Source organism: Chrysochloris asiatica, unplaced genomic scaffold (assembly GCF_000296735.1).
Source record: "Chrysochloris asiatica unplaced genomic scaffold, ChrAsi1.0 scaffold00299, whole genome shotgun sequence".
NCBI classification, from domain to species: domain Eukaryota; kingdom Metazoa; phylum Chordata; class Mammalia; order Afrosoricida; family Chrysochloridae; genus Chrysochloris; species Chrysochloris asiatica.
Window position 1 is genome coordinate 324,805 of NW_006408817.1, and position 10,852 is coordinate 335,656.

General features: G+C 36.3%; 1 protein-coding gene across 1 annotated transcript in view; it reads right to left on the reverse strand.

Annotated features, from left to right (window-relative positions):
* The window catches only part of IPO8 (importin 8), a 77,697-nt gene that overhangs the window by 18,053 nt on the left and 48,792 nt on the right, over positions 1-10,852 (reverse strand). The window contains exons 14-18 of the mRNA XM_006874768.1: positions 10,455-10,544; positions 7,808-7,973; positions 5,743-5,903; positions 2,219-2,344; positions 451-517 (exon numbers count right to left, since the gene is read on the reverse strand). Of these exons, the coding sequence (XP_006874830.1) occupies positions 451-517; positions 2,219-2,344; positions 5,743-5,903; positions 7,808-7,973; positions 10,455-10,544 (610 nt within the window). The remainder of the gene's footprint in view (positions 1-450; positions 518-2,218; positions 2,345-5,742; positions 5,904-7,807; positions 7,974-10,454; positions 10,545-10,852) is intronic.

Below are 10,852 nucleotides of genomic sequence, written 5' to 3' on the forward strand. Positions count from 1 at the left end.
GTTAAGGACCATTAAAACACAGTAAAGGAAATTTATGAAGCTGCTGCTACAGCTACACCAGCAGGCACAAAAAATTCTGCGAAATACTTTCTTAGCTGATATTGAAAAGGCAGCTGTTATGTGGATGCAGTATATAATACATATAAAATACAAAATATGTGTAAGTCAACTATGTCATCATAAGGTTTCTGGTCAACAGGCAGCTTCTTGGTAGTTAAGTTTTTGAGGTGTCAAAATTTATACATAGAATTTCTGGCTGTGCAGAGGGATTGGGACCCCTAGCCCCAGCATCATTCTAGGGTCAACTGTATATTCAAAAACTGAAGATAGGCCAGTTTCTCTTTCTCTAAGCTGTACATTTTGTTTACTGTGAGCTAAAAATTGTACTGTAAGTTTATTAAATTAAAAGCAAACTCTCGATTTACCTTTTTACTCAACTTTTAAACTTACCAATTATATGTTTATGTAAAACAAGGTCAATGATCCGTAGGCAGATATTCTCTAACTGTTGAGTAACCTAAAGATAAATTTTAAATACTTAATTCAAAATATCATTATTTCTTAAATATATATATTAACACTATCCCAATAAAAATACCAGCAAGGTTTTTAGGGGAAGGAATTTGACAAGTTAATTTCAAAATTCATAAAATAAGCATGTAAGAAAATCCAGGAAATTCAGAAAATTCTTCTGTGTATTATCTTACTCATTGTCCAATGTCCACATGCATATGAAGTAACTGGGACACCATGGCTTGCCAGGCATACGTTAGTTTTCAAACTGACATCTTTGCAGATCTGCTCAGTGCAATATGTTGTTTGATTTTGTCTGCCTTGATGACTATTGATTATGAATTCAAGCAAAATAAAGTATTTGATATTGTCAATCTTTTCTCCATTTATCATGATTTTATTGGTCCAGATGTGAGGATTATTTTTGTTTTCCTTACAACGATTTATTGTACACTGAAGTACAATCTACACTAAAGGGTATAGGCTTTGATCTTCATAACTTCAAATCCTCTATGCATTCAGCAAGCAGGGTTGCGTCATCTGAATATTTCAAGTTGTTAATGAGTCTTCCTCCAAACCTGATGCCATGGTCTTCTCTATATAAACCAGTTTCTCGTATTTTTGCTCAGCATTCAGACTGAATAAGTATGCTGAAAGGACAGAACCCTGCCACACACCTTTCCTGATTTTTAAACCATTTAGTATTCCCATGTTCTGTCTGAACAACTGCCTCTTGGTCTAGGTAGGTGTACAGGTTTCTCATGAGCACAATTAAGTGTTCTGACATTCCCATTCTTCATAAAGTTATTATCCACACAGTCAATTGAATGCCTTTGCTTAGCCAATAAAGTACAAGTAAGCAACTTTCTGGTATTCTCTGCTTTCAGCCAAGATCCACTTAACATCAGCAATGATATCCCTTGCTCCACATCCACTTCTGAATACTGCTTCAATTTCTGGCCGTGCAAACTCATCAGCTGCACCTCAGATAGCACTTAACAATTCTCTCAATGTGCTACTGCAGGTGCTTTTGAATTCTCTTTAGCAAAATTTTACTTGCATGTTATATTACTGACATAGTTCAGTGATTTCCACATTCCACTGCATCATCTTTCTTTGAAATAGGTACAAATATGGATCTCTTCCAATTAGTTGACCAGGTAGCTATCTTTCAAATTTCTTGGCATAGATGAATGAGCATCTCTGGTGCAGTATTAGTTTGTAGGAACATTTCAATTGGTAGTCCATCAATTCCTGGAGTCTTTTCACCAGTGTCGTCAGTGCAGCTTTGACTTCATCCTTTATTACCATTGGTTTTTGATCATATGCTATCTATTAAAATGGTTGGAAAAGAGCATAGAATTATGATACAGAGCTATAGATATGTAAACACCACCTTCAGAGTGTATAGACTTAGAAGACGGCAATATCAAGAAAAAGTCACTTCACATTTTGATTGTTTTGCTTAATACAGGTTTTTATGATTTAAAGCTATAGTTTTTGACCCTTATATACACTTTAAGATCACATATATATTAAACTGATTAGGGCAAATATTATACCTTTAAAACTTGAGTACAAGTTTAAAACCTAACAACATGAGTAAATAATAATTTAACACTCAAGATTTTAAAATCCATCCCTATTATATAAATTTCAGTTAATGTTACTATAATGACATAAGATATAAACAAAGAAATTCCACCTCTTTATGATCTTCTACAACCGTCAAGATAGTATCAATGGTATGTAAAATTCCCATAGCCATTACTGTCTTGTCTTCAACTTCTTCATATTCATCACTTTGAAGAACTTTGCCAAATATCTCAGCCTATAAAAAAAATGAAATAGTCAACAACTGGTTTGTTCTATCACCTACTATTATAAGTTAGCAAGAACTTCCAGTGCTTTACTAAAAGGAGCACAGCCACACACCTAAACATCAGCATTATTCAAGCTCAAAGTTCTATACTTTGCCAACCCAATCACAGATTTTCTTATAAAGATAGAAACTGCCATGTTTCAAATGTAACTATTTTTTTCTTACCTAGTAACTACAGTGGATTATGTTACTATTAGAACCAGACTCTTAATTATTTAACTTTTGGTTATCATTACCACTAGAACTGGATTGCCAATTATTTAACTTCTGGTTGTCATTAAAGAAGCAAATGGAAAACAATGAAAAAATGAAATCAAGTGATCAAGTCTAAGATGAAATCAAAAGAATGGTTATAGAAAATAGGAGGAAAAGAATCAGGAAATTAGATACTCAGTCCAGATATAACATTTGGTACCACAAATACAGAGCCGTACAATGGAAGGAAGAAATTAATTTTGAAATTTCAGGGTAACCCACCACCACCATAGATGAAAAGACCTGGTGTGGCGCTGTGGGCTAATGCACTGGAATACAAAGTTAGTGTGAAACGCAAGGTCTGAGGTTCAAGTTCACCAGCCACTCCTCGGAAACCCTATACAGAGTCGCTATGGGTTGGAACCAACTCAACAGTGCTTAATAACAAAATTGTTATAATGAATTCTTTCACTCAGTTGTTGTTGTTGTTGTCGTCATTGAGTCAATTCTGACTCATAATGGCCCTGTATAGGGTTTCTGTGGATTTGAACTGCTAACCTTGTGGTTCGCAGACCAGGGCTAATCTTACAGTACCATACTAAGAGTCCACTTTACTTAATGGTATATAATATTTACATTGTCAAAATACTAAACATTAGCTAATGTTGTTGTTGTTGTAGCTAATAGTTTAATCAAAAATGAAACCAAATTAAGGAAAAGGAGTAGAAAAAAAAGTGCACAGTATGGAAGAAGTAAGTCCTCACCTACCACCAAGAGCAACCAATTAATAAAAAAATCAGAAATACAATTTTTAAATGCTAGAACTTACATCAACTTGAAATGACATAGATAAGGGGCAGCTTGGTCAACTGGCACACACCAGAGTTTATAAAGATATGTCTATATCCTAGTTGGAGTTCTGGTGGGCACTGTGGGTTAATGCACTGGACTGCAAAGTTGGTCTGAACCACAAGGCCAGTGATTTACACTCACCAGCTGCTCCTCAGAAACTCTATGGGTTGAAATCAACTTGACAGCACTTAATAACAACAACAATATCCTAGTTTGGTGACTAGCTTCTGGGTCTTAAAAGCAGGCAGGCAGCGCATCTAAGATATAACTAATGATCTCTTCCCATCCAAAATAAAGGAGAATGAAGAAAACCAAAGACTCAAGGAGGCAATTAGTAAGGAAGGACTAATGGTCCACATAAACCACAGCCTCCTCTAGTCTGGGATGAGAAGAACCAAATGATGCTCTGGGATGAGAAAAAACAAATGGTGCTCTAAATAATACAAAGTCCCAGTTAGAATGGGAGAAAAATGTAGAACAAAACTTAAAATCATAAAAATGAACCAGACATATTATTGGACTGATGAGACTGGAGTAACCAACCCCCTAGACTATCATCTAAGGCATCCTTTTGATGGCATAAAGTGGCTGTTAACACTAGAAGGAACCTTTGGTAGCAAAGAAAACCCTCTGGTGTGCAACCTGACAAGGGGCAGAGCTTAGGAGACGCCATCTTCCTCTAGTGAGGTGATGGGATATCTTATTTGTCACCAAGGTCACTGTTCTTATTGACCAGACATATCCCACCGAAGGATGTCCAAAAAACCAGGATGTGAGGCCAACCTTTCAGAGTTAAACTTTTGACAGAGGAACAAAATCAAACTGTTTGGAGAGCATGCAACTTACTACCAACAGCTGCCCAATTCCATGTGAAGTAACAACTATTTCGACTGCCCCCTATTTTCAGTTTTAAATATTATGTAATGTATTTAAACTATTATTTAAGTAAAACTTGTTTTCAGAAACAACAATAACAAAAAAAGGCATCCTTTTAACCTGGAACTGAAAGACACCCCAGGAAGTAGCTTTCAACCTAATAGACTGACCTATCAAATAGAATATGAAACACTCATGAGGAATGTGCACCTTAAAACAATCAAGTACATGAGTCCAAATGGGCAACATTAGCCCAAAAGCAAGATGAGAAGGCAAGCAGAGGCAGGGAAACTGTAGGGATGGAGACGGAGAGACATTGCAGGGACCCCAACCAAGGTCACAAAGCAATTCATGCTTCAATTTTTGAATGGGAAACTAACTTTGTGTGTAAACTGTCATTAAAAACACAGTAACATGGTTTTTGGTTTTGTTTTATTTTTAAAAAAGGGCAAGGTATAGGTAAATTCAGGGTTAAACACGAGGAAAGTTGAGGATAGTTACGCTTTAGAAAGCCTAACTTTAGAATGAAGAGGGAAGGAACAGAAGAATTTTTTTTATGACAAAACTTTTAAAATTTACCTGCTACTTTGACAAAAAAAAAAATTAAAATAAATGTTGAAAGAAAAGCAGAGAGAAACTGAAGTAAGATTTTACTTATCCATATTGTTTTTTGATAAGCAATCCTAAACAATTAGCATAAAGTTGTATGAGTTAAAATTGACTCAATAGCAACAGGTGAGGTGTCTGGGCAGTACAGATAGGTTGCTTTTGATGACTAACATATGAGTTGGCAGTTTGAATCCACCCAGTAGTGCTGCAGAAGTAAGGACTGATGATCTGCTTTGGCAAAGATTACAGCAAATCAAAACCCTAAGGAGCAATTTACTCTGTTACATACGTGGTAGCCAAAAGTCAGAATTGCCTCGACAGCATCAAGTTTGGTTTTATCAGAAGATAATGCTTTTAAAGATATTTCAATTTTAACAGTGATACTAGACTCTTTTAAAATTAATTTATAAAACCTCTAAGGTTTATAAAATGTTTACAAAGTAACTAGTATCTTTATGATGGCTCTAGAGTTCATAAATGACCTTAGCCCCACAGTCAAGGAAGGAAAACATCAGAAATCTATTCCTCTCAGAAGCAAGAAAAAAAAAAAAAAAAGTCACTATAATGAGTATTCAAGATACCATTCCAACTGAGCTTACTTATTGGAAGAGTATTATTTCACAATCGTAAGAAAAAACTCTAACTACAGAATGTCGAAATTATTAGACACTTAAATATGCATAAAATTCAGTCATGTATTGACTTTCATAACATTTCAGTGACAAAACACTGAACGCTAAATTTTAGAATCTAACTTATTTTAGATTACACGAGGCTTTTACGCCAAACCAACATACAACTTTGCCCCTTCTTACCAAGTGTTGTGTCATATCCACAGCAATGGAGGCCACCTCTTGACTGTACTCACATATCATCTTCTGGATAACATTAGTAACATCATCATTTTCGGTCTCTTTAACAATGTGCAACAGCTCCTGCATAACAGGCCTGACGTGCGGCTTCATGTATTCCTTAGCTAAAGCAGTAAAACAAAATCAGGAGAGCTGAAGCTACTCAGAAGTAATGAAAGAATCTGGTCATGAGGTAACGTGACACAAGACAAACACCTAGATACACACTTGCTCTGTAGTGAGTACATTAGAAAGCTGTAGCAAAATGATGTTCAACAGTGTACTAATTTCCACACGGTGTTGCCGGTTAAGGAGCTGGACTGCAAAGTCGCTTTGAACTGCAAGGTCGTTGGTTCCAGCTTACCAGCTGCTGCTCAGAAACCCTATACAGGGTCACTGTGGGTCGGAACCAACTCGACGGCACTTAACAACAACAAAGGGTTAAGCAGTCCTACCCAGAAGACAACTGTCCTGCCCAAAATACCACTACCCTACTAAGAAATTCTAATTATAAAATGCTCTCTCATCTGCATGATTTGAACAACATGAATGACATCAGGACACAGTATAAAATATCATACTCATAAAGACTATGCACAGACTATTCTGATCAGGGTCACGATAGATGGATCCTGATAGATGGATAAAAATGTCAAACAGAACTCAAACTCTTAACAAGTCCAGACTTACAGACCAATTGAGGTTAGAGAACTTCCAGAGACTATTGCCCTGGGATATGAGTAGACTTCAAAAAGCTTCTGAGAAAATGGAGTAAAAGATAATGGGGCTCTTTCCACAAACTTTCTGAAGCTCCCTCATACTCTTTAAACCTTAAATCAAAATTATCCCTTGAGGTCACCTTTTAGCTAAATAACAGATATTGGTAAGTGCCATCAAGTCGATTCCGACTCATGTGACCATGTATAGGGTTTCCAAAGAGCAGCTGGTAGGTTTGAACTACCAGCCATGCAGTTCAAAAGACCTTGCGGTCCAGCGCTTATCCTACAGCACAACAGGACTCTGGATTGACTTACAAAAGAAAGAATGTTATCCATGAGTAACAAGCTCCTTTAAAAATCATCTATATGAGACCATATGGTCAAAAATTACTTTATAGCAAAGATGACATGGGCAGGGAAACTAGAGTACTGGAAACAGTACAAGCAGAATGGAATGAATGAGAATGATAACACATTGAGAAAAATGTAGCCAATATCAGTGAATAATTTGTGTAAAACTTATTAAATGGAAACCTAATTTCCTTTGTAAACTTGAACCTTGGTGATGTTTTCGTTAAGTGCCACTGTGGTATCAGTAGTCCAGTGCTCATCTGGCAGTGCCACACCACAATAAATTATTATTACAAAGAAAAAGACTATGCTCAATCCTGATGAGGCTCATTCTCTACCCATTCCACTGCAGGCATATTCTTATGCAAGAGTCACCCCTTCCAACGACATAAAGGTAGTGAATTGTAGTAAACTAGGTTCATGTTCTAAATAATGCTGAATTTTTCACTGGTTTATTTGACCTTCAAACACAGCATTCTTCTAGAGAAAACAGATGAGCTATCTCATGAGAAACACTACTTGCTACCTTCAGAACTTGCATAATCATAGACTCCTAGAGTTGAAAGGAATCTTGAAGCCATCTAGTCCAACTCCCCTAAATTTAAAGATGTGGAAACTTAAGCCTTGATACACCATGTGTCTTGCATGGCAAGTCTTACTGTGACAAAATTAAACTAGGCCCCAGGGTCTCTAGTCTATCCTAATGCCAACAATATTAAATCATCTCCTAATCTAAAATCACTCTAGAGATCACAGCCTAACCCATAGCAACTCATGAAAAGGATAAAGAAAACTACAAAATTCTGAGGAGACAGAAGTTGAGAAATCCAAACCCTAAACCTTAACTCTAGAGAATCATTTTCCTAGGACAGAAAAGAAAGAACTCACTTGAGAAGACAATGTCAAAAAAGAGAGGGGAAATAAGTAAGCCCACTTCAAAAAGATAAGTTTAGCTTTACCTTGTGTCTGGTTAGAAATGAGGGACTGCAGAGCAAGGGCCGCTTCTACTTTGACAGGCATTTCTTTATCTTCAATCAGGCTCTTCTTTGCTAACTCAACTGCATTTCTTAAATTGAGCTCATTATGAAACTTCAAAGAACTGAACGCATGAAGTACCCAACAGGACTGTGTTAAAAGAAGTAAGGAAGCATTAAGATGAAAGCATTTTGTAATAATGTCACATATAAGAGCTTTCATACTCACTAAACTACCACAAATTCTAGCAGGTACTAATTTTCTTTTCGGAGAATGGCATATTAGCTTTAGTTTCTGACTTTTGGCTAGTCTATTCTTATACATAAGAAGGGCAGTTGCATTACTTCTAAACTAACCTACATGCCATAACATTTTCCCTAGGAAAAAGCCAAATTTAAGCACCTCTCAAAAAAATCTTGTTTATGTTTTCAATAAATAATGTAATTCACAACTCATTTATTATTTGTATATAAAAGCTACTACAAAACTAGTGTTTTAAATTAATTTTCTGGCCTTTACACATGGGTGAAATATTATTTTCCATTACATTAACTAGTTAAGCAGACTTTTTTTTCAAAGGATAAGCACTGGACCACGAGGTCAGCTTGAATCATAAGGTCAAACTCACCAGCTGCTCCTAGGAAACTCTACCCTATACAGGGTAGCTATGAATCAGAACTGACTTAATGACATTTAACATACATACATACAAAAAATCTTTGGGCACAGTATTTAAGCACTCCACTGCTAACCCAAAGGTCAGCAGATTGAACCCACCAAATCGCTCCTTGGACAAAAGGTGTGGCAGTCAGCTTCTGTACAGCTTTAGGATCTTGGAAACCCTATGGAGCAAGTCTACTTTGTCATGTAAGGTCTCTATGAATTGGAATCAACTTGACAGCAGTGGGCGGGATAGCTTACCAAATTTTAAACTACTGGACCATGAAATCATAGTTTTCCTTTATTTATTCCCTATAGGCACAAAATATAATCAACAGTAAACCCTTTAGCAAGATAATCACAATTTATACAGCCCCTCAAAGGTAGGCTATAATGATAAAAATGTTCATGTGCTCTGTGTCCCCAATCTGCATTTGTCAAAATAGTTCCATAATAACTATACTATCTTATATATATAAAACATTTTATAGTACAGATGGCATTGTTAACCTGCATTGTTTTAGGCATGACATTTTTGTGTTTATGTACTTACAAAGAGTTCTTGAAGTAAAGTTATTTCTCCATAAAATATAATGATTCTAAACTGTACAGTTAGAATGTGAATATGTTTACACAGATTATTTTTTCCTTTTTAATAAAGTAACATCTACTTAATATATTCAAAATCAATATAAAGTTTTTAGCCAAACCAGAATTTCATGCTGTTTTAAATAATAAAAATGATTCAATTTAAAATTTACATTACACTATTGCTATGGAGTCTTGGTGGGGCGCTATGGGTTAATGCGCAGGACTGCAAAGTCGGTTTGAACTGCAAGGTTGGTGGTTCAAGCTTACCAGGTGCTCCTTGGAAACCCTATACAGGGTCGTTATGGGTCGGAATCCACTCGATGGCAATTAATAACAACAACAACTGCCATGACAGAGTCTTGGTGTGGTGCTGTGGGCTAAAGCACTGGACCGCAAGGCCCATTTGAACCACAAAGTTGGTGGTTCAAATTCACCAGCCGTTACTTGGAAACCCTATACTAGGTTTCTGTGAGTCAGAACTGACTTAGAGGCACTTAACAACAACAGTAACACTGCTATAACAGGGGCCCTGGTAGTGCTACAGTAGAAGCACTGGACTGCTAGCTACAAGGACAGCAGTTCAAACCCACCAACTGCTCTGCAGGAGAAAGATGAAGCTTTCTCCTCCCATGAAGATTTACAGACTCAGAAACCAGTACAGGTCACTATGAGTCAGAACCAACCCAATGGTAGTAGTGGGTGTGTGGGAATCCTCTAAGCTCCTCTCTACCACCTAGCTGCTCATGAAGACAAGTTCTGGGTGCAGCCTGGACAGATACAGGGGTACTTCTGACTGGAGGAACAGACAATAAATTGTATTCCTACAGATACTCACCCACCATTTCCCATGTGGGGGCATGAATAGGAATGATAATTTGATGGTAGAGATTGATTATAAATGAAATCAATGGAGATTCTTCAGATTACATAGAGCTGCAGGTCAACACCTCAGCAAACCACACTTACAGTTTTTATAAGATTTTCTACCACTAATAATAGCTACCATCATTGTACTTTTCTTTATTATTTTTATTTATGACAGTTATGTTCATAAACTATTAAATGTGACCTACATTCTATATCTTATGCTAAATTCTTGGGGGGGGGGGGGAAAGAGAGAGCAATCCCTCTCACTATGCAAGTTTTGCACGTACAGCAAATGAGGCGAGGGTGACAAATGGAAACAACTGGGATTAAAATCCATAGATCTAATTTATCAGTTTGTTCTTTAGGCAACTGATATCATAACGGACACTCTAATTTTTACATCATTTCATGTTAGTATGTGGTGCCAGGTCAATTTATCTAAGAATGGTAACTTCAATAACTACCTTAACAGATAAAGATTCTACAATGCATAATGGAATATACAAAACTTACTCTAGCTCGAAGATATCCCAAGTTAGACAACAATAATGGAAATACATGATTCTGCAGCAGTAGCTCCATTTGGTCCTTGAATAAACTCTTCTGTTAGGAAATAGAAATGAAGTTTCAACAAACTTTTTTTTATATGCAAATAACACTTATAAAAATTAACTTTATTATGCCTTACACTTAATTTACTTGTATTTGTAATTTTGTAAAATTTGTTGACCGAGATATTGCATGTTTTAAAACAAGACAAAATAGTATCTTGGATACAATTTGATACTGATTTTTTTTTTTTTTTTGCATATTAAATTGAAAGCATAAACTATCTTCCATAAGTGCCTGTAAATCTTCCCTGAATGACACAGAGCATATGAGGTAATTCACTGCTCTACAAGGTGATCTAA